A 24818-nucleotide genomic window follows, 5' to 3' on the forward strand; every position below is an offset into this window, starting at 1 on the left:
CACAGGACCAGTCCTAGGGTCAGTGCAGAGACTGTGACTCTCCTATTCAGCAATTCAGCTCCCAGGCCAAACTAAACTGAACCCCACTCTGCAATAGCCTTGATAGGCACGTCTACAGTGTAGGTGGAGTGACTTGTATTAGTGGGGCTCATGTCAGTGTGCTGAAAATAGCTGTGTGGATCCTGTGGAGGCTTGGGCTAACCACCCGAGGGGTGAGACCCTCGAGTGAGTCTTTGGGCTCTCTGATGAGATGGCTCACAAAGGGGTCATTAGTACATAGTGAGCTGTGGTTGCCAGGCTGGATCCCTCCATTCCTGCTGGGTACTGAACAACCATCAGATGGTAATGGCCTTATGAACCATAATGGCCCCCAACATTACAGGTGCATTTATATGCTTACTAATAACTGTGAATGCAAATAAAAAGGATGCACACATCTAAGTACCTTACTGAACCTGCAGACCAGGTAGATAGACCTGGAAACGTACCACAATAGCAACGGCTAGGTCGAAGATCTCTTAAAAATCAGATCCTAGCTCACTACCGCCAAACAGGACTGGACGCAGACCAGTGACAGAGGTGAAAAGTTCCACACTACACTGACATGCTCCTAAGTCAACCAGTTACTCCCACCCACTCTCTGACACCTTCCCCCCTGCCATTTGCACTCTTTAATAACATTGCTCTTTCTTGCTCACAGTTTCCATGACCTGGAGCTGGTTTCTTATGTGCAGTTTGTGCCTGGATCTAATGGTCTTTTCTTCCATCATGAAAACCTTATAAATTAGCCCATTGTTTGTTTGCTTGTTCTTGTTTCAGATAAATATTTTGCATGGGGAGTTTTGCAACTCAGCCTCTTTTAGAGTCACTTCAAGTCTCTGCCTGGACATGTTTCTCACTCTCCAGAAATACAGCTGCTGGCTACAAGTCAGACTTGCTCCTTTGAAGGGTGCCTCTATTAGCAAAGTCAAGCCACTAACTGCCCCACAAATATTTTAGCCATGATTCAGAATGGTCCAGCTTCTAATTTATTGCATTTAGCTCCACCAATCAATCCCACCTCCCCTCTTCTGTTCCCTCCCGTCAGTTATGAAAGTAATGGTGAAGGGTGAGTGGGGGAGTAAACTGAGTCCCCAAAAGGGATGAAGTGACATACTGCCCCCAAAAGCAAGAGGATAGCAGCAGGGGAGCCATTATGCCTCTCTGAGTCACAGGTCCTTCCTGGAGCTCCTGCTGGGGCAGAGTATCTGTGTGCTCTTCTAAAGGCTCAATCTAGCCTTCATCAAGACAAAAATGGTCTTTAATATATGTTAGTCGTTCTTTTAAAGTGTCCAAGCAAAATAGCCCTTTCGCCTTTTATTACACAGGGTGAGGAGACATCTGTGTAAAGCAAGCTGGATTCCAGAGTTATTAAAGACACACTGTCAAGTCTTTATGTAGATTTAAAAAAAAAAAGTGTACAAAACCTATGAACAATAGATTCCATTTTTTTTTAAATCCAGAGGAAAAGGTTAAAAATGCCACACCCACGAATGTCCCTGCCATGTGTACTCTCCAAACTTTGCAGCCCTGTGTTAGTGCATGAGAACCTGAAAGTGAATTAAATTGGTTATAAATCAATGGAGAGCCCATTTCAGTGTCTCAGCTAAGTGCAAGAAGTGAGCAAACAGCAGACACGGGGAAAAGGAAATCTCATCTTTACAATTCTTTAAGGGCCAGCGTCTGGTAACCCTTCCCTATGCTGCTTTACTCTGCAAATAGAACTGCTGATTTCAACATGAGTAAAAAGAGAGAAGAATCTGGCCTGTGGGTCTGGTCTAGTTGTACCAATGTAACTAAAGCTGTGATTTGATATCAGTTTAGTTAAAAACACTAACAATTTTGTATGTGGATACTCAGATTGATTTAAACCTGGCTTATATCACTTGCATTGGTAAATTTATCAGCACAATCTAAACTGATATAGATCCCATTTATCACTATGTACTAGAAATCTTTAAGGAAATGAGATTTCCAGCTTGATTTTGGAAACTGAAGAGATTTACATAAAATTTGTTAAAACTTCCAAATTTCAGGGTATTTGTTCAGGGGCTCAGCTTTCACTAGGAATGAGCTGCTTTCTAGGACACCTAATTGCATTGTTATTTTTTAATGGTGGATGGTGAGACGTGTTGAATTGGAATGTCAAAAGTTGAGCAGTTTTAATTAGGAGGATGGTCTTGGCTTAGGGTGAATAGTGGTGAACAGGGACAGGCAAAATCAGATAATTATACCTTTGTAATCAATTTGCTTAGGAATCTGCATGAAATACAGTTCACAACCATCTATACATCACATAACTATATCTCTGTAGAAGAAAGAGGTATAGTTATGTGTTTAGTGGACCCAATATGGTCCAGTTGTTTGTCTGCTGTTCTGGGAGTTAGGAGACTTGAGTTTAATTTTTGGCTACTGTTTTTGCTCTGGGACCACGGGAAAAGACACGTCACCTCCTCAGTTGCCCATTTGTAAAATGAGGGTAATGATACGAATCTTTGCTATATAAGAATTAAGTATTATTATGATTTTAATGCAAGCATATATTATCAGATTGGACAATTACCAAACAAACCACCACCTCCCCAAATGCCAGGTGTTGCTTTTTTGTTGTAGATGGGAAGAAGGCAGGCAACAATCAGGCTTAGAATGCAAACTGACTTATGACTAACTCTGGAGTCCAAACTGTAACACAGTTCCCAGGAGTTTGTGAGGCCGGAGCTAGGAATAGGCTATGGAATTACACCAGGGATGAATTTTTGCCTACAGCGATTTAGCTCTCCAGTTAAATACAAAAATCAAGAAGCTGTAGGTGGTCCCTTTTTGCTGGGCTGACTAACTATCATTAAGAAGAAAGGCAAGCTTCTGAGTGAGACTCAGGCTTCATCGGGCCATGGAGAATTGAGTGAGGCAGACCTACCACTGAATCCTACAGAGAGTTAACTCAGACCTCATTGTTAAATTATGAGACACACTGAATCAAAAAGGAACTGTGTGAAAAGGAAGCCAGGTAACATGGATGGGAGTTCCGCTCCTTAATAGCAATGTCTGGTTTGTTGCAATAACAAAGCAATTCTATCACTCAGAACAAAAGGGAAAGAATATTCTGTGGCCAAAAAGGAAAAAAGAGGCTCTCATTATGTTTCTTTCACATCTCATCTCTCCAGTCTGCTCTCTCACTTCTTATTATCAGGCTCCAGGAAAACAGCCATCAGGTCTGTCAACTGGTTAAGAGACACGCTGACAGCATCATGAGCTCATTAGATTCCAATTTGTAGAGTTAGACAGTATGGTGGAGGAAGGGAGATGGGATCCGTAGATTTACTGTATTAGTCTGCAGTCACTATCCAAGGTATTTCAAGCTGTGGTTTCCTAGAAGGGCACTGTCAGGATAGATTAAATCTCAAAATGCAGCAGTGGGAGGTAATTAAAAATGATTTAAAAATCCTGATCTAATTAGAAATGTTTTCATGAAATGAAATTTCAAACAAACAAAAATCAATGGAACAAACTGTTTTCTCCTGCAATGAAAGCAGCAGGTACTAGTGAAATGAAACTAGGAAATAAACTTGACTAGAAGCCAGAAATGAAACTGACCTCTCCATTTGGACTCCCCATTCTCCAAGCTGCATGAATAGCAAAATAATACACAAAATGGCCGGAAAATTAAACAGTCCAGCAGATATTTTAAATTCATTTGGAATAAATAATCTAAATTGGAGATGAGGTATTGAACAAGGCCTGGGATTTTTAAAAAGAGCTTTAAAGTGAAAATGTCCCTTCAAACTGGGGTTTTTCCCCTCTGAATGCAGAAGCACGGAAGTCTAACAGAGAAAGGAAGGAACATATTTCCTTAATTCTGGGCTCGGTGCCTCTTTGGCTGGCAATGCAAATCTGCCTCTTTGTGTTTTAGCCACAATTTATATTTTGGCAGGATCAGATATGTTACCACGTGGGTTGGCATTTGCCATGTCGCAGGCCTGGGCCAACCTCTTGCCATGTATGATCTGACTATTAACTGAATAACAATCAGTGAATTGGGTAATTCTCTGCATTTTATGCATTATTTCTCCCCCACTGTTTGCTTTCTGTTTGCAGAATACATGGTGATCAATGAAAACTGCCCTGGAGCTGAATGGAATATCATGTGCCGGGAGTGCTGTGAATATGACCAGATCCAGTGTGTCTGCCCGGGCGGGAAAGAAAAAGTGGGCTACACCATTCCCTGCTGCAGGAATGAGGAAAATGAGTGTGACTCCTGTTTAATCCACCCAGGTGTGTTGTGTTGGTTTGTAACATTGTCCCTTGTACCTCTTGTTTTCTCACGCAGGGTTTGTGGAGAAGTGCCAGCATGTGCAGCCGGTCGTTGTGCACAGAACCAGATGGGGCACGCAGCCCATTTTGGCTGCCTGACTTCATGGATTGCTTTTAGTCTCCTCAGGGATCCATCTGTGCCAGTGCAAGCGGCTCCTGCACCAGTGTGAGCTAATGCGTTCAGCATGTGGCCTCATGTAGCACCATTGCTTGTCACACTGTGGGCTGAGAGTTTCCAGGGCTCTCTGTGCAAGCCTGGGAGCTCTCCACAAGGTAAAGTCATAACTAGTTTCACACAGGTCATTTCTGGCTGGGGATTTGATTTCTTCAGCCTCTGGATCTGGTTTGTACATTGCATTACGAAATGAGAGGGGAGAGAGGCTGGGGAGTTCGGACTCTTCAGAAAGCGATGGGAAAGCAAAGTTAAAAGTAGAAAGAGGGAGAACCAGCTGAGAACAAATTAGATTTACTGACAACCAGGGACGGAGCCACGCTGCACTGAAATCCAAACTCACACTTCCCTGAAGGGTTTTCAGAGCAGGGGGGATGGGATGTAGACATACAGGGCAGCTACCAAGCTCAGATCCAGATTCGAGAGCTTGAACTTGCCAATGTGGGGGATGGATGAGATCCACAATAGTCAGCACCACGAAGATCACAAGCTTCTTTTGCAGTGTGAAAAGCAAACAAAGGGATTCCTCCCCCGCTTTTTCCCCACCCCATCCTCTCCCTCCAACACCAGCTGTCTAGATGTCATTCAACAAAGTGACTCTGCTTTCAGGCTGCACCATTTTTGAGAACTGCAAGTCCTGCCGCAACGGCTCCTGGGGTGGAACGCTAGATGACTTCTACATCAAAGGGATCTACTGTGCGGAGTGCAGAACAGGCTGGTATGGAGGGGACTGCATGAGTAAGTGCCCTCAGTGAGATACCCTACAACTGGGCAGGGTAGCACTGGGGATATAGTGGAGGGGATAGTGGAGGGGGTGACTTAATCGGTTCATAGGAATTGCCATGTGTGACGAAGTGGGAACGTTCTTAATGTTTTCTCTGAATACTGTGTGGGTGCCTCAGTTTCCCCTATGCCTTTCTTAAGTATCTAGGTGGCGGGATAAGGGGGTGTGATTGGTGCAGGGCCCTAGAGGGCCAGTGTGATGATGTCTGCACAGAGAATGACTGACTCCCTGTCTCCTGGCAACTGATGGCCTGGGCCCCTCCCCTGCAAAGGTGCCAACTGAAGGTGTTAGAGAACAAAGAGCTCAGGTGGCCTCCTGGCCTAGGAAAGAGACAAAGGCCAGAGGAGGGGCTGGAGAGTTTTAGTTTGGAGCTGGCTGGGGGAATAGAGGGAGCCCCAGGGCTGGGGTCTAAGCTCCCTGCCCCCCAAAACGGATCTGACTGAGGGGTCCTGTTGTCCTAACCTACAAGCTCTGTTTTGGACTGTGTTCCTGTCATCTAATAAACCTTCTGTTTTACTGGCTGGCTGAGAGTCATGGTGAATCGCAGGAAATGGGGGGTGCAGGGCCCTGACTCCCCCACACTCTGTGACACCATGCTATACCAAACCAGTGGTCCAGTTAGTCCAGCATCCTGACTCTGAGAATGGCCAGTACCAGATGCTTCAGAGGAGGGCATAAGAAATCCTGCCAGGAGCAGTTATGTAATAATATGCAGTGCTCAGAGGGATAACTACCTGCTTGCCCTCATCAGTGAGAGGTGGGCTTAGGCTCTGAAGCATGAGTGTTTATAAGCCTTCCAAACTCCTGATGTAGTTTTTTAATCGTTAACTATTGTAACTCTGGATCTTCTTGTTATCCATGTTATTTCTTTGGATTTAGACAAAAATAAAAAGGGTGCCTAACCAAACCCTGCAGAGAATCTTGAGGAAGCATAAAGAATCCTGTGGCACCTTATAGACTAACAGACATATTGGAGGTAAGCATCTGACGAAGTGGGTATTCACCCACAAAAGCTTATGCTCCAATATGTCTGTTAGTCTACAAAGTGCCACAGGACTCTTTGTCGCCTTTTACAGATCCAGACTAACATGGCTACCCCGCTGATACTTGAGGAAGCATGAAGATTTACAAAAACATTTATATTAAATAGCAGCTTATCCTCACAGCCAGCAAAACTCAGGTCCCAACAAAGCACAAATCTCTCCTCGCACAGATCTAACCACCTTCCACAGCAGAAATACAGTGCCTTGTAACTTATTCTGATGGTCAAAAGACTGGGGCTATTTCAGACCAGGATGGGGCTATTTCAGGTCATGTTCCAGAGTATTATAAAATAATGGAAATTTTTTTGTTTGTGTCCTGCTGAGCTCTTAGCCTCAATGTTCTTTTCTGCTAGTGAGTTCCAAAGGCTAATGGTATAAAAAGGTATTTCCTTTTCTCAGTTTTAAATCTGCTGCTTAACCATGTTCTGCACATTTACATGGCTTAGCCTTGAATGAGGATCATCACTGTGGGGAATACTTTTGCTAAGTGAGCCAAAAAAGTGGGGCCTTTGTGGCTGAACTGGCCCATTCTAAGGTTTTCTCAGCTGAAATTCACTGCTCACATCTGAACGTTTCTTTTCAGTTAGGAGAGCCGACCCTCTGTATGTGGGACACATCATTTTTTCCCACATAACCTTAATTTTATTCTATTATTGAACATTTAAAATGCACAGGCAGCTGGGGTGCGGTACACACCTCAAACATGATTCTTTAGAGTTTGCATTCTGGAGTGAAAAGACCCTATAGTTACTTAAAACCAGAACAATTTCCATTGGTCAGAGGACAAAAAGCATTGTCTTCAAAAGCAATTGCAGCCTACACTAGGAGAGTGTGGTCCTTTGTCTCCCTCTAGTGGTGGTCCAAATATGAAGTTTATGAGTCTGTTTCTGCTTCTTGCTAGAGGAGTTAGTCTTTTAGTTTAACGGACAGAATCTCTTGCTTTTAGATCAGAAGGTTCCAGAGTCAAATCTTACTGATGGCCTGAGCAGAATCAATTCCATAATCACTGAAAAATACTGAGCATGGATTGCTATATGAAAAGAAAGACTTTCTTGTAGTTGGCAAAAAATAAAATAAAAAAATTCTAAAGCTGCATTTTTTTGGTCCATCACTTCCGTTTGAAGTCTGTGATTTCCCATTAGAAGTTGAGCAAATAATCACTTATAGAATCATTTACTTGTTTAATAGACTTTCCCCTCTTTTTCTGGTGGCGGAATGGCTGGGAGCTGATCTCAGATTACTCATTATTTGACATTTTTTTGCAAATTGCCTTGCTGTTTGACGCTTAAATGGTGGAAATATGAGCTTTGTTATGTAGTTGTGATTGGTCATGCAAGTCACATGGAGATTTCCCCTGGATAAATGTAACGCTTGTAATCAGGTTTCAGGTACAAACACTCCAGGTAATCAGGTTTCAGTGTGCAAACTTTACACATGGTGTGAACAAACATATGTGTGAGTTATCGCTATTTCTTGCTTTTAAATACTTGGGAGGTGCTCAGAGACTGTATGATAACAGAGGCTGTATAACTGACTGCTAGAGAACGTTTAACTCATTGACTGTTCAGAGACAGCAAACAGAGGAGGGAATAAGCACAACCAAAGCAGAGCCAATGTTGTCCTCCTAAATCTGCAGACATCTTGACACTACAGTTTGAGAGGCATGAAGTGCCCCATTCATCTCAATAAATTGTTGACTCTGAAGCTTAAAGATGACACATACTGCAGTGGTGGGTGTCAGTACAAAATCCTCAGATGGTCAAAAATGGCAACATTTGGGGCGGTTTCACTGCTGATCACCTTAGCAGAAATATGCAGCTAAAGTGCTCATCCTACAGTTCTAAATTACCTTCCATGCCTGCCCAGGTACCAACCAGCTAGGGTGACCAGACAGCAAGTGTGAAACATTGGGACAGGGGGTGAGGGGTAATAGGAGCCTATATAAGAAAAAGACCCAAAAATCAGGACTGTCCCTATAAAATCGGGACATCTGGTCACTCTACAACCAGCCAACTGTCTCGATGCAGCTGTGCCCAGGCAAGTTCTGCAATGCAGATCAGCATTGTGAATAAAAAAGTCTGGAGCACATTAAGCCTGACAGTGCGGGTGTCAGGTTTAATGTGCTTTCAGCTTAATGTGCTGCCACTTCCAGCAGCTCCCATTGGCCCGGAGCACCGATCCACGGCCAGTAGGAGCTGCGATCGGCCGAACCTGCAGACAGGGCAGGTCAACACACCGGCCTGGCCTGCCAGGGGCTTTCCCTACACAAGCGGAGACCCCTGTTTGAGAAACCTTGGATTAAAGGGAGACGGACGCACCCTTTTCTGGGTGTAAAATACATTGCAGTACCACAATCCACTCACCAGATGGTGCCCAGAAGCTCTTAAATGGCTTCTTTTGACCTGTAAGACAACAGACATTGCAATGGGTTATAAGCTGAATGAGGCAAACTGATTTTTCTTTTCCCTGTGTCATAGTTTGCTGGGTGGGAAGTCACAATATTAAGTAAGAATAAGACAAATGAGGACAAAATTCACTTCAAATGGTGCATAAGGATACACAGCTGCACTTCAGCCTCTGAGGCCCACATTTTAACACTGGGCTATTTTGATGAGCCTTTAGACAGTGGTTCTCAAACTTTTGTACTGGTGACCCCTTTTAAAGCTTCCCTTATAAATTAAAAACACTTTTTTACATATTTAACACCATTATAAATGCTGGAGACAAAGTGGGGTTTGGCGTGGAGGCTAACAGATCGTGACCCTCCATGTAATAATCTTGTGACCCCCTGAGGGGTCCCAACCCCCAGTTTGAGAATCCCTGATTTAGAAAGTCTTTATTTGGGGAAAATAAAGGAGAAGGATATGAATTTTTCACACACACACACACACACACACACACACACACACACACACACACACACACACACTTCCATTAGAGTAAAAATATTACTGATGAGATGGCTGATTGCTTAAATGTGTGGGGCTAAATTAAGCCCATCACTGTGAAGTGTGCCCAAGTGGGGAGAGAACAATTTTGGGTCATTATTCACTTAGACTTAATGGTGTGATCAAGAAATGAAGGCCTGTGACTCTACCATTACCACTCCTCTTAAGCCACTGAGGTTCTGTCTCTCTCGCTCCATCCACCCCCCTCCTGCAAATTTCTGAATGCCAGTGGATGTAACACTTCTATCATTGTTGCTTTGTCTCCGGTCTTGGCTCCTGATGGAACCCCACACTGATGCTGGGAAACCCAAACAACAGGTGTTGAACTGTGACCAGATGTCTCCTCCCCCAGTATGAACTCTCATAATGGGATAGAACTCAAAGGACTCTTGAGTTGTTTTTTCTCTCTGTTCCAGGCCTCAGAGAAGAATCTTTATGTGCCACTGAAATCAGCTTTTTTTTTCCAGACAAGAAAGGAACCCTGATGCTGACACTTTTCCAAAGTGGATTATTTTTTTCTGAAAGAAGCCGGATTTGCCAGCATTAGTGGCTGGGGTACAAATTATTCGTGAGAATTTTCCAGGTCTCCCACAGCTTTAGAAGGGGAAGAAAAAAGATCCCATTTGATCAGAAGGTGATGGAGCTGTTGTTTGCCTGCTGTTTGTCTGGGGGAGGCAGCACAATGTCTGCTAGATGAGCAGGAGAAAGGGTGAAGATCTGATCTGATCTCGGATGTGCTTCATGCAGAGAAGCACATCTGAGAATATTCGTTTGGAGGAAGTCTCTGAATGGCTCCTCTTTAGTTTTCAGACCACCTGCTTTGCTGGCCAAACCTACTTCCTTGGCATGGACATTCAGAAGTTCAGACTGTACTGTTCCAAATAGAAAAGTGCATTTAGTATGCCCCGCACATAAGCATTCTTTTGCTTCCCTTTGTGAAAGGCAGGAGTGCAAAGGAAGCTCAAAAGCCCCTGGTTACAAAAGGGAAGCTTTCTTTGAGGTGATCCAAGAACCTTGTCACGCAATCTGAAGATTTCCCGCCGCTTTGTCTCAGGTTGTTTTTGAGGCAGGAGCCAGTAACAATGCAAGGTCCCTTTCCTTGCTGTGGGAAGGCACATTATCATGTGCGCTGTAGCAGATTCTGGCATCTTAGCTGCATCCTAATGGGCCTACAGGAGTGTAGTAATTAATTTTCATCTTTTACATGAAGAACCAACAAAGCCCCGGTGTAGGATGAAACACTTGTGACGAACTCCTCTGAGCTGGAGTGCTGTTTCATCAGGTTCCACTTAATTGCGGGTAGCTGAGGGTAAACCAACAAAGGGTGTTTTATTAGACAGACAATTCTCAACAGGAAACAGGAGCAATTGACCTTCAATTTTCCCATGTCTCTCACCATAGTTCAGACACATAAGGCCTGATTTTCAGAAGCTGGAAGCTATGGATGCTCTGCACTAGTGAAAATCAGGTCACTTCCACTCTTGCTTGTCCTCCAAAGGGAAGTGTGGCTTATGGCAAATGCCACTTACAGTGACAGTCCCGTTAGTCAAGAAGGGAGTGCACTGAGTAGCTCAGGGTCCCTGTTTGGGAATGGACCAAACTGACTGATTCTCAGTCAAGGAGCAGTGAATGGACTAAGGAGGCTGAAAAGCTTCTGGGAAGTCTCTTGGCCCCTCCTCCACAGCTTAACTACAGTCTCTTGGCCTCTTCCAACAGTTCTTCTCCTATGCTTGGTCTGCAGCCTACCCATAATCCCCCAGTGCAGACATGTTATTACCCACAAGGCAATTTCTAGAACAGAAGATGCGGTCAGAAACATCCAGCAGTGTATGAACAGAATGCTTAATGAAAATCCTGATAAGCTGTAAAACTCCACCAGGAAAAGTGTAGCCAAAAAATTAGGCATCAAAAGATGTGATCTGCATGGTACGTGATGACATAACTCTGCACCTTCACTTAAGTAATGTTTATAAAGTCCTTTAGGATCCTTGACAAGGATTTCCATTCTACAAGCGGGGAAACTGAGATATGGTGCAGTTAAGTGACACACTCAAGGTGTTTGGTGGCAGAGCTGAAAATAGAACCCAGGATTCCTTACTCCCAGTCCTCTGCGTTAAAAGTGTTCCATTAACTCCAGGCTGTGGGGAAGAGGAGCATATCAAGTATGGATTATTGAAATTTAGGTCCAGGATTGGGAAGGGATCCAGTGGTGCTCGAGATGCAGCAGTCCCTCTCAAAACTTTCCCGTATCCCACCTACTTTGCCACAGCTCTGAAGGCCTCACTCTGACTAGTTGCTGAGTGGGAGACTGCAAAGGTTAAACGTCTTCCTCTTAACCACATCCACATGTCGGCATGTGAAAAAAGAGGATGAAAGGGACAAGGACTGAGGGGAGGAGTCTTTCTGAGGAGGGGTGGGAAGGAAATGGGATTAGGGCAGTGATTTCCCTACACCCCCCCTGAATTTTCCCAACACCCCCCCCCCAGTTTTGTGAGCTAGTTACATACCAATTTAGTGACTGTTTGGAAATCTGAATTTAAACTGAAACATTAATACACACTTTAAAAGCTTATACAGTGTATGATAAAATATGTGTATCTGAAAAAGTATAATAGATTTGGAAAGTATGAACAGACTAGCTTCCTTGCTTCCTTATACAGCTGTTTTTTATGATGTCAGTGCATTCATTTCGGTGATGTTGGCCAACCTAATAATTTCAAATGATGATTTGTAAGCAAAGTCTAAATGAGTTCTCCCTGACAGCTAAGGCTTCAGGGCCAGATTATATTTACATTCACACCTAATCTACCTAGGTATCCAGCAAACAGAGCTGTGTTGTCCAAGTGATAGATTTTGGCTGGGGTTGGATTACAAACCACTTGAATGTGGGGGGAAGAGGGGATGAAATGTTGTTCTTATTGTATGAGTAAAGGGCACTAGAACTGTACTTAGCCTGTGATGATTTGAAGGCCTCGAGAGAGGTTGGGGACCTGTCCCTCTCCACTGTTTAAAGACAGAGCTGATTAGGCTCCATAGATAGTCTTTTGTTCTGTTAAGTGACCACTGCAGCCGAAATCACTGACAATCAGGTCTAAGTGCTTAGTCCTGTTGTGGGGACAGTGTTCCTGTGGGTACAGTGTTTCTGTGGAAGAGACGGCCCAGCCTGCACTAGCAGTGAGGTTCTCACACTGAAATCACTGAGAGCTGGTGGAACCTCAAGAGACCAACTCACAGAGGTCACAGTGGTAGGTGACAGCAGAAGGTGACTGTGCAGGGCCATTGGCAACAGAGTGGTGGAGTGAACGGTGGCACAACGAACAGCCGTGGCCAGAGCAAACTGTGCCTTTTTGTCCCCCACCTGGAAGGTGTACTCACGTGAAAGCACCTCTGAACTCTGAGTCTCCACTGACCAAGGACAACACTGGTGAGTGGAGTGCGGTGGAGGGAAAAGTCAGGGGCATGTTAAATAAACATTTGTTTGTTGGACTATATTTTAGTCACTTTGCTCCAGAATGCTAGATTTGTGACTGGGAATGGAAACTTATATAAATGTTTCCCAGTAGGCCAAGATTTTTAAAATGCAGTATTTGCCAAGGTTGTTATCTCACATTGTTGCTATCTTGGGAGGTCATTATGTTGGGGAGTTTCTTTACTAAACATTTTTATTATAATTAATTTTTACATAAGAATGGTCATACTGGGTCAGACCCATGGTCCATATAGCCCAGTGCCCTGTCTTACAACAGTGGTCAAGGTCAGGTGCTTCCGAGGGAATGAACAGAACAGGGAATCATCAAGTGATCCATCCCCTGTTGCCCATTCCCAGCTTCTGGCAAACAGAATAGGGACACAGAGCATAGTGTTGCATCCCTCCTCATCCTGGCTAATAGCCACAGATGGACCTGTTCTCCAGGAATTTATCTAGTTCTTTTTAAAATCCTGTTATAGTTTTAGTCTTCACAGCATCCCCTGGAAAAGAGTTCCCTGCGTTGACTTTATATTTCGTGAAGAAATACTTCCTTTTGTTTTTTTAAAATCTGCTGCCTATTAATTTCATTGGGTGACTGCTAGTTCTTGTGTTATTTGAAGGATTAAATAAAATTTCCTTATTCACTTTCTTCGCACCAGTCAAGATTTTGTAGACCTCGATCATATCCCCATTAGTCATCTCTTTTCTAAGCTGAAAATTCCCAGTCACTATAATCGCTCCTCCTGTTTCATACCCCTCATCATTTTAGGTGCCCATCTCTGTACTTTTACCCATTTTTCCAGATCGTTTATGAATATGTTGAACAGCACTGGTCCCAGTACCGACCCCTCAGGGATACCACTATTTATCTCTCTCCATTCTGAAAACTGATAATTTATTCCTACCCTTTATTTCCCATCTTTTAAGCAGTTACTGATCCACGAGAGGACTTTCCTCTTACCCCATGATGGCTTACTTTTCAAAAGTCAATTTAAATTAAATACTTTTTAAAAAAATGTATATTTTTTTAGAAATCTAGATCTGTTATGTGTTATGGTGTAACTTGCATTATTCTTATGTTAAATTTGCATAATCCTAACAAAACATTTACTTTATTCATATCTTTTTTATATATCTCATTGGTCCTGACACCCCCCCTGTAAATTTGAACACCCCCCCCAAATTTCAATTCCTGGGGAAACCACTGGATTAGGGGAGCCCCACATTTTAGGGTAGGACTTGGGGAGACCAAATATTGGTGAGTCCAGACTTTAGCTATGATTAATCTGGTGCGGATGTGGAGAGGTGATACTATATAAGCTTAAAGGAAGGGTGTTGAATTTCTAGATAATGTTGAAATAATATAGTAGTATAATAATACTAATAATATAGTAGGGCATTTTAGTCATTCAGGAAGTTTTGCCTCAGATGTTAGTATGTCAAACGTGTCTGTTCTGGCCCCTTCTCCCTGAGGTGCTGACTGATAGTCTCTAATGGACTTGCTGTTTTTACTTTTCCTCTTCAGGATGTGGGCAGGTTCTTCGGGCTTCCAAGGGTCAGATTTTGCTGGAGAGCTACCCACTGAATGCACACTGTGAATGGACCATTCATGTTAAACCGGGGTTTATCATCGAATTAAGGTAAGTGGGAGGTGAATTTCAGCAAATTCTGTCTTCTGTATGAAGCAAGGTGGCATGTGTAACAGATGGGAATCAGATTTTGATCTCCAGGTGGGTCAGACTCTGGTGGCTCTATGGCAAAGAAAGTGCTGCCCCCATCTTAGGAAGCTACTCCATATTTAGCACCTGGCCCAGCGGGAGATCTGGGAATGCTGCACTCCTAGCCATGTTCTGCCTTCAGTCCTGCTTGGAATGTCAGCTGATACCAACGGATGTTTCTAGAGACATCCAGGGCATTATATATCCCTAGGTGCCATTATGGTCCGAGCATCCAATGGTCCAACAGGGAAGCACCAGACTAGTGTAGAATGGATTCAGTGAAGACAAAACTCTGGAGTGTTTTGGGGCAGGGAGAAACTGGCTCAGGTTACTCTAAATTTGTGTGAAAACAATTAATTAATTTTAATTAATGTACCTTCCCCCCCATAGAATCACAGACATTAGAGAGGGAAACTCCCTCAGACGGAGATGGAAAATGCCTCACATGAGGGGGCGCCCACCACTTCTTGTAGACTTTAATAGATCTCACGGTCAGGAAGTATTTCCTGATACTCAGCCTAAATTTTCCCTTTCTAAATTTCATATAATTACATCAAGTGACGTCCTCTTGAACTACCCTAAATAATTCCTTTCCATCCCTGATGCCTACAAGCTTCCTATATTTGTATAGTTAGTTGTTCAGTCAATCTACGTATCTAGCCCTTTCAATCTTCCCCAATGGCTCAGTCTCCTCAGCCCTTCATCAGGGTTTCTTTTCCAGTGCCTGAGAGTCTTCATTTGGTGCAATTAATTTTGTTTTTGAATGCGTTTGGCAAAGAGCTCACACATACAGCAGGAAGCTTGGCAGGGGATCAGATTCAGCCCCCACCAGCAACTACAATAAGAACATGAGTTAAAGGCTTCACATCAATCTTTCCCCAGCTTTGAGACCAGGCAAAGAAGCAATGTTAGGTGCACAAACACATTTCTAACCACAGATTTAAAGATAGCTTTAATATTAAATCAGAGGAAGGAAAATCACTCAAGGAGAAAATAAATGTGGGGATTCCTTTGACATTAACACCAGTCCCTTTATCATGCTCACCACTGTGTAGTTATTAGCAACAATAATTACAAACACTAACAAGGGTGAAACCTCCTCAGAGCAAGTGCAAGATTCTGTAGGTACCTTCAGGGGTGGCTAGATATAGCAGTGCCTATAACATGGTACAGGGAGTTTGGTGTTCAGACCACTGATGCTGCTCTGTGTTACTCTTAATGGGACTGAGACACATTTCCTTTGCTTTTACAAGTGCATTGTTGGATTGGGCTGTAGTTCACTCTGTGCAAAAAGCAACAAGATTATAAATGATATTGCTTTACATTTATGCACGAGACTCTTTCATTCCTAAGGATGCCAAAGTGCTTCACAAAAGGTGGGCTTGACCCTGCTTTCGATCATATCAGTGGGGGCAGGACTGGGTCCTATGTTTTACAGCACCAGTGAATGCAGCTATCTCTGGGGTGGGAGGATGGCAGCCAACTGGCACAGATCAGCAGTGTACAAGTAAGAAAGGAGAAGGATATTAGGGCAAACCTCTACACTTGCCAATAGTGCAATGGGATCTTTAATTGCCAGGCAGAGTAGACAGGGTATTTGTTTTTAAGGTGTCATCCGCAAGAGCATTGTAGGTTATGCTGCATGGGAAGCCTGCTAGGAATTAAATCTGCAGCTCTAGACCACTCTGTCCCCTCCCTTTCCAGGGGGAGGAGTGATGGTTCTGTGCCTGGAAATTTGTGTTACCATTCAAGCACTGTGAAATTGTTATCACTACTGCTGCCATAGGGCGCAAGGTATCTGATTTGAATGGACAGGTGGCATTACCCTTTGAGAGCTTCCTTCTAGCTGATTTGCTCATTTTTCCATTGTGGCCATTCCCCACACAGTTCAGCAAACTCAATACTAACCCTCTACCTCCCTTGACACAGGGTCCCAGTGTTAGGGTGAAAGAGTCCAGAAGCAGAGTCTGATGAGAGAGCTCCCACTGTTGGGTTTAGGGAAGACAGTAGTTTAAACTCCGCCAAATCTTTCCATCCTGGTCCTGCTGCCTGTGCCTGGCTCTTTAGACTTACTCCACTTCCACATAAACAAGCAGAGTCCCTCTGCCATTGTTACTCTCCGCTCAGAATAGTAATTGTTAGCAAACGGTTCGCGGAGTCACCATGATTCCTGACAATAGCACTCCATGATTCCTGGTCTCCATGTAGCCCCAGCAAACCCTGTGTGATTGCCACAGGGCAATGCTGGTGATCCTATCTGTGTGAAGCAGAAAGGAAACAGGTCACCAGCAGTAGCCAGCCAGCTAGGCCAGACTTCTGTACCTTTCTTCAGGCCTCTGTTTGTTATCTTCCCAAACAAAGCAAGAAAGGTATACAAAAAAAACCCCAACACTGACAACAATCTGGTTAGCGGTTTGGACTCAGATCTGCCAGCTGGTCCTATTTACCAACAAATATCCCTCCCCTCCCCCGCATTGTTAAGCTCTCCTTTATATTCCAGCTGAGAGTGTGGGCTAGTCAGGAGTGCTGATCAGCTGTGTCAGCTGATTCCCAGCACCTGTCTGCGGGGCTGCTCTCTGGCCTAGGGTCAGCTGCTCCCTATCTCGCTCTTCTCCCCGCCCCCCTGCCAGGGCTTTAAAAGGGCAGATCTCCCTGTTGCAGTGGGTTTAATACATACTCACTCACTCTCTGAATCTTACAGGACTGAAAATAAATCATCTTCTGACTTGAGATGTGCTATCCTGTCCTAGGGGATTTGGCTGACCAGTCCTGCTTTGATAAATGGTTGCTGTAGTAGTTTGCTTTGTGTGTGCATTTTCTAGCCTCATTTTTCTTTAATTTGAGATTTATCATGCTCCCTCAGCCCATGTCACATCAGGAGATGAGATACAGCACTCTAGGTAACACACAACTCACATTTTCTTTTATGCTGTGACAGAGCTGTATCTAGGAATTGTTCTTTTCCTTTTGAGAGAAGCTTCCCCCCCCCCCCCCCCGCAGAGGTGTATTCTCAATGCACTCACTAATAACATCACTTCATAACAGTACTTTGCGCTCCTTTTCAGTCTGAGGATCTCCAAGCATTTCATTAACATCAGGGAATTTGGTATTATCATATCCAGGACAGTTAGGAAAATAGTCCCAGTTTTACAGGTGAGGAAATTAAGGTTAAATAACTTGCCCATAACTGTGCTTTAGTCAACAATAGACCCCAAGATTTCAAAAGTGTTCAGTTGACTCCACTGAGAGCAGAGTTAGGACAATGTTGAGGATTTCTGAAAATCCTGTGCCAGGTCTGTCAGCTCCCATCCCTGCACCTTAGCCAAAAGGCCTTGTGCATTTGTACAAATCTATTGCTTCTGTAAGAGCAGATCCCGGGGCTTGATCAGCCAAAGAGAGTTTGTTCTGAGGATGTCATGCTGGTAACTTGATATCTCATGGGTAAGTAACAGAGTGTCAGTCAGACAGAACTGGAATTTGGACTCACCAACTTGCTCATGAAGTTTAAGTGAAACTGAGATGAATTAATGCCTGACGTTTATTGAAAGCAGATGCCATTTTTTTCTCATCCACCTTCCAACAGACCCTTATGAAAACTCTGGGCCATATCTTCCTCTGATATAACTTGGTACAGCTCCATTCAACTGCTCATTCAATGGAGCTATGCAGATTTACACCAGCTGAGGTTCAGCTGTTACTCCAAACACAAAAATAAGTACTGACTGAGTGAAGACAAGTGAGTGTGTATTAATGTTAGTCTGATGGGAGGGGATAGAAGGGCATCAGCCATTTCACATAACACAGGCTTCCTTACGCTCTGAAGCCACCGAGTCCCCAGAAGAGGACAGTCGGGAAATCAACTGTAGACTGGAGGAGTATGCTGAGCATCCAAAATGATTGTGCATTTTTCCCTTCTCTTCCGTTAGAAAATGTTAGATTGCCAGACCATTCAGCCCACCTTTGAAGAGGTAGCATGATAGACTCGGTCTGATCCATTATATCCCTTAAAGAAACGTGGTCTACAGAGTTGAGAGTTTTCAGGGAGATTGGGAAGATTAAAAGCTACATTTTTAAAATATTCTACTGAGCGGTTAGTGGTGTGGGGTGTTCTCTCAGGCACAGAGCTTGGAATCCTTACCCTGCACAGTGATGTAGAGCACAGCACCTCAGGCAATTGCTTATTCTCTAAAGGCTCTTTTTTATTAGCTCTCTGTCTGTTTTTCATTCATTCCGTTTGAATATTTTGGCTTTGTGCTCTGCTAGCAGCAGCATGTTATACTGTTAACTAGTGAGAGCCTTGCTCCATGGCTGATGCAAAAGGATAGATAGCATTTACTGTAAAAGCCTCCAGATATTACCCTCTCCCTTCTGCATTAACCCTGTCCCTTCCCCCTTACACAAAGGGTGTAAGTACTGGCTATTGACAATCAATTCCTGTTTTGTCTTCTGATCTGAAATAAATTGTGTTTTCTTTTTGTTCCCATTCTATCTCTTTCTATCTTATTTCTAAGGGACCTATCATAGTTTCTAAATGCAGAACACAACAATTTAAGTAATACTAATAAAGTCCAAAATGGAGTTTAGCTCTCTGCCCCCTCCAGTGTATCCAGCTGTTATCCTCTCCTTTAGATGGATGCTGTAGGGGGGCAGTAGCTTCTGAACTGAATTTGAAATACAGTCCAGCCAGGTGAGAGTGGCAGTCTGATTTTGATGTCCTTCTGCCTCAGGTTTGCCATGCTGAGCCTGGAGTTTGACTACATGTGCCAGTATGATTATGTGGAGATCCGGGATGGGGACAATATAGATAGCAGGATAATTAAGCGTTTCTGTGGCAATGACAGGCCACCTCCAATCCGAAGCAGTGGGACCTCACTCCATGTTCTCTTCCAGTCCGATGGATCCAAGAACTTCGATGGGTTTCATGCTATCTTTGAAGAAATTACAGGTAAAGGAATAAAAAAAAAACACATGGCCTTTTATTCTCATTAATTCAGTCTCACTAATCTTTCTCGCTGTTCTGCTTCATTAAAAACTTTCATGCTGTGTTGCCAACAGCAGTTTATACAGGTAGGTACAGTGAAGGTACAGTCACCATATGGCTTGCTAAAATGAAGCTCTTCTAAAGTAGACCCCAGTCCCATTATTTGTGCAAAGACTCAACTGATTGCAACAGTTTAGGGCTGAAGTTTCATGGGTTTGTGATGTTTCTTTTTGCACCAAAGAACTGGGAATGAGTGATGAGATGGAATTTTTGTGCACAACTCATCGCAGTCAGGGAGTTGCTTGAAGTAGTACGTTGAAGCAGAGTAAGCAGTTTAAAATGGTAGAAACCTGTTGCATTTCTGGTGTTTTGCCCATGCGAAAATGCTTTAATTATTTCTGCTGCTTCACATTTCAGATCAGTAGGGCTTTTTTAAAAAAAAATTGTTTGTACAGGGAAGATGCAGAAGGCTCTTCCCATATAAAAAACAAACAAAAACATTTTTCTCTCTCCTTCAATGAAGAATGCGATGTGCTAAATATTTTTAATGAAAGAAGTTGAGTTCCAAAATTCCAATCTATTTATTAAACGTATTAAGCTTGAGTCTGATCTTATTTACACAAGGATAGCACCTTCCCCTCTGCATTACACCCTGTCCCTTCTGCCTGCCTGCAAAGGGAAGGCTGATAGCTCCTGTTTTGCCTTCTGATCTGAAGTGGGCTACATGCCTTGTGTCTTCCTTGTATGGGGCAAGTCTGTAAAACCTGTCCATAGAGTTCTTAGCAGAGGAGGCCAACCAGTGTGTGCTGGTTTGCCATAGGAAAATCCTACAGGATCTATAACAGCTAACATTAGGATTTCCCAATCCCTCCCTGAAGTAAGACATATGGGACCCCAGACACACATCAGTGTCCCAGATTCAATGGGATCACATGAGCTGTAAATCTAGTTCAAGAAGTTCAGTTAGTTCATGTAATCTTTGCAGCTAAAGCACACCTGAGCTCCAAACCTATTGGGGTTCAGCTGTTACTAATAACCCAAGGTGCAGTTAACAATCTGAAACGTGCACACACAGAGGAGAAATGGCTGCCCCACGTCTGCATTTACTGAACCCACTTGTCTACTTGCTGGTCCCTATAAATACAATCACAATCACAGCAGGAACAGTTAGACAATGAGAGCTAGCACTGTGCTAATGAAAGGGCTGATGGAAAGCAAACATTGCCTCCACCAAATGAAACCTGGTGTGGGGTATGTTGCATACGGCTGCCTACGCTCCTAGGCCTAACATTTTTGATATGGAGTAGGATGAATTGATTCCATTTTCTCTGCTCAGCATGTACCACTTAGTATTCTAGCACTGTTCTGCACTTTATTTCCACCCCATTATTAATGGTATTTATTTGAGACTGGATGGTGCAAGCAGGGTAATCCATGCAGAGCATGATGCAAAGGGGTGAGAGTTTGTCCGGAGGCCTCATTGTGCACCTTATTATGAATCTGTCCTGGCCTGATGAGTAGCTGAAGTGAAAAGCTTTTGAAACTCTCACTGTGTCTCTTTATGTGAAATGTTAACCTGGCCAGCAGTACTGTTTATGGAGAATACAATGTACAGGGGGGAGCTGAGGGAATGAAAGCTCTGGCAGCATACAGCAAGCTTCAGCATTCAGTCTTCTGAAATCCTTCTCAATGCAAAACCCCAGGGGGTAGCTGACATCCATGTAATAGGCTGAACAGGGCTCACTAGGTCAATCACTTGCATGATTGTTGAGAACAGGATCAGGTAAACACACTCCAAGGCTGAGCAATAGCCCAAAGGGATGCTATGGTATCCGTCGTAGCTTAGCACTGGAGTGAAGAAGATAGGAAAAGTGGCTCATGCAGCGAGAGCAGAGTTTTTTCATTTACATGTGTCCACCTTTGTGGGGCTCTCTTTGTACTTGGGTCACCTTTATTCTGGGGACCCTATGTGGGATACATTTTGCAGAAGTTGTCTCAGAAATCGTGTTCTTCATGAAACGATGACACTGATCAAACATGGGGAAGTAAGACCAAATGGTCAGAGAAACTTAGGGAAATGCAAAATAATCTACAAAAAGTATGTCCCTAGAGGAAAGACCAGTGGACAGCTAGTTAATAAAAGAAACAGCTTAATCGGCTGAATGGCCTATACTGGAAGCAGGTGTTAACCATCCGAGTGCAGCAACAGACACTGTCAGGGATAAAGGGTAATCCAGTCTTTGGCGACAGTGGCCAGAAGTGACTAAGCTGACCTTAGATGTGAAAGACAGGAGGAGGGAGGAAGATTGAAATAAAGTGAGCGGGATAATTCCCCCTGCTCCTGTGTGTGGTTGTCCTTCTTTAATAATCCCCTTGTGGAAGATGAGGGATTCCCAGCTGATTTGCTGGCAACTATTACTCAGGAAACATTATAAATGTCAATACGAAATCCCATAAGTAGGGAGAAGAGCTAACTTCCCTTCATATTTATAATAGAGACAAGCTGGGTGGGCTTGATAGAATGTGTATCCATGGAAATAGAAAGGTTCTGGGAATATCCTAGTTATGTGAGTTTGTTCTATAAATTCTATTGAAACAAAATGTAGCTGGAAAGCAGAAGACTTTTTTTTTTCCTTGCAAAAACTATTGTGAAAAAAATGTTTTCCAACCATCTCTCCTAACTAGTTATAGATAGTTACATGATACCCATCACACTGGAGAGATAGGGCCAAATCCTAGTCCACCAGAGAAAAACTCCCATTGAGTCCAATGAGATTCAAATTTGGTCCATAGGTCTGTTTTTACTGCAGGCCTAATAGATGCTGTCTTAATGGTTTTCATATGCAGCCAGGAAGGAGTTACAATTCCTCAGGTGAAACCAGAACACAAAAGTGGACAATTGTGAGCAAAAATTGGATGTCTAAGTCACTGTGTGGGTGTTCTGGCGGATTCTGTGTTTTAGATTTTTAAAGGGCATAGTGAACTATGACAGATTAGAAATAATGCTGGGTCTGGCTTAATGAGAATCACGACAGTCACCGGTAGCCAGTAGGGTCAGTGGATACTGATCCCTGCCACATGACATGGGGAGGGAACTTTTGTAACCTTGTTCCATGCCATATGACTGAAGCCAGGCAATAAAGTCTCATTTTTATCAGCTCTTTTGTGTGTCACACCTCCATCATAATAACCCACATCCATGCTCATTCATTTGACACAAGTGGCTCCACAGAATAAATTGGCAGACAAATAATGGCTTGTGCTATCAAGACAGAAGCAATAAATAAACGTACCATTGGTCCCATTGCATTGACTTCAACTGACAGGAAGATATGGCCTGTTGGTTGTAAAATATCAGTGCTTCCCTGGCTCTTCAGCCTCTTCTCTCTCTCTCTTTTTAAAAAATGCATTTTCGAACAGCAGGAAAGAACAAAATTATCGTTTGTAAGCTTTTCAGGAATTTGTTATCCTCCTCAGTCACACTTTGGATAACCCCCCACCCCCATCCTCATATCCAAGTCTTTAAAGAGATTGTGCAAGGTTTTAGCAGTGGCTTTCCCTGCCCAACCTAAATACAAATAGCTTTACATCTCCACATGAAATCTTGTCAGAAATCTGGTTTTGATGTTATGAGTGGAGTTCTGTTTCTCTTTCACCAGCTGGGTCAAAGAGACTTGAAAAGCCTGTTTCAATAAAAAAACTTTGCAAAAGAATCTGCTGATTTGACATGGGCCATTCTGGGTTTCATCACATTGAGAGTTTGAATATATTAGTGCCATCTCTGAAACTGATTGTTCTGGTTAAGATTGTGGTCTATGGGGGCAGCTAGGGCACTACCGACCCTGCTTTGCTCCATCAGCGATGTTTAGTGGTAGAGTTCATTCCTCCCTTATGTTAAAGTGGTAATTGGTATATTGTTGATAGACAACTGTGATCTCTAAGTGAATTAGAATTTACTCTTTTTATACTTTTGTAGCAATGATGGACTAGAGGTTCAACAAATAAAGTTATGAGGAACCTTTAGAAAGTCCCCTAAAAGTCCCCAAGAGTATTTTTATGGCAAATTGGGGTGAACTCTTCAATCTGGATCTAGATGTGAACTTTACAGCTCTGGCCTAACTTGGTATGATGGATCTGAACCAGAACATCAGATTCAGAACTTCACAGACTTTGGAGATGTTCCTATTTGAATCTGGATCTACATTTTATGATTTGGGCCCTAGTTTCTACCTGATAAGACCTGAGTTCAGGTTGATTTTCTTCTGAAAAAGTTGGGACCTTCATTACTGCCTGAAGTGGTGCTTGTGTTACATCCCATTAGGAGCTAGTGATTTTCCTCTGCTATAATAGAGGAAATACAGAACCCTGAGGGCCTAAACTCAGATCTCTGAAGATAAGTGGAGGAGGAACTGACTTTAAGCAATTTGTTTTAAAATGTATTTATTTGTAGCTTTAAGGGTGCATCTTTAAAAAGGGAGAGCAGGCCTGGTGCCCAAATGTGTGTGCAGCACAGTGGCTTTTGCCCTTGTTAGTAAGCCTGGTACATGTGCAAATAATTAGCTATGCACGTAGACACCCATTTATGCTTAAAATTTCTGATCTATTTGTGCCACTTCTCTAATTGCACCTGGATAATTGTGCCAGGATGCATCCCAATCAGCTAGTTCCCAACCTGCTTCCTTTGCCAGTTCAAGGTCATCATCATCCTGATTTAAAAGCTCATAATAGGGGTTAAGAGGACACAGGAACATCAACCATTGCATTTGCATCCATGACCCAAGGAGACAGCTATGCTCCTTTAGGGCAATACTGCTCACAAAGCCCAGGATGAGGTATGTAAGAGACAGAGGTAATGTGACCCCTCAGGTAAACCCACTGTAACTCGAAAGCAGTGATAGAAAGATGGGGGGCCACGACGGACGAAGAAAAAGGAAAAACAACCACCAATAAAAGGTTGTACATTCCGAGATCTTCCTTCTAGCAGGGAAGTAAGAAGATTGGAGGGCTCCTTGAATCTACTGAATACTTAACCCTAGATATCTAATTTACCTGGGAGGCCTTTAGAAACTACTGTGATGAGTTATATAGAAAACCGTAGCTAGCTGGTTAGATAAGAACCTTATGAAAGACTGAATATTCTTGCCTCTTCTTTTGCAGCTTGTTCTTCATCTCCATGTTATCATGATGGAACATGTATTCTTGATAAAGTTGGTGCCTACAGATGTGCTTGTCTGGCAGGCTATACCGGGAATCACTGTGAAAGCTGTGAGTATAGGCATTGTGTGTGTGTGTTTGTGTGCGATCAAATGCTGTCATGAACTCAGCCAATTGGTAACTGTCGATATATTTATTG

General features: G+C 43.3%; 1 protein-coding gene across 3 annotated transcripts in view; it reads left to right on the plus strand.

Annotated features, from left to right (window-relative positions):
• Positions 1–24818, plus strand: part of PAMR1 (peptidase domain containing associated with muscle regeneration 1) — a 66041-nt gene that overhangs the window by 9695 nt on the left and 31528 nt on the right. For all 3 annotated transcript variants that reach the window (XM_039537180.1, XM_039537181.1, XM_039537182.1), the window contains exons 2-6: positions 4135–4311; positions 5132–5260; positions 14292–14406; positions 19212–19429; positions 24623–24730. In XM_039537180.1, coding sequence (XP_039393114.1) covers positions 4135–4311; positions 5132–5260; positions 14292–14406; positions 19212–19429; positions 24623–24730 — 747 coding nt within the window. The remainder of the gene's footprint in view (positions 1–4134; positions 4312–5131; positions 5261–14291; positions 14407–19211; positions 19430–24622; positions 24731–24818) is intronic.

Source organism: Mauremys reevesii, linkage group 4 (assembly GCF_016161935.1).
Source record: "Mauremys reevesii isolate NIE-2019 linkage group 4, ASM1616193v1, whole genome shotgun sequence".
NCBI lineage: Eukaryota > Metazoa > Chordata > Testudines > Geoemydidae > Mauremys > Mauremys reevesii.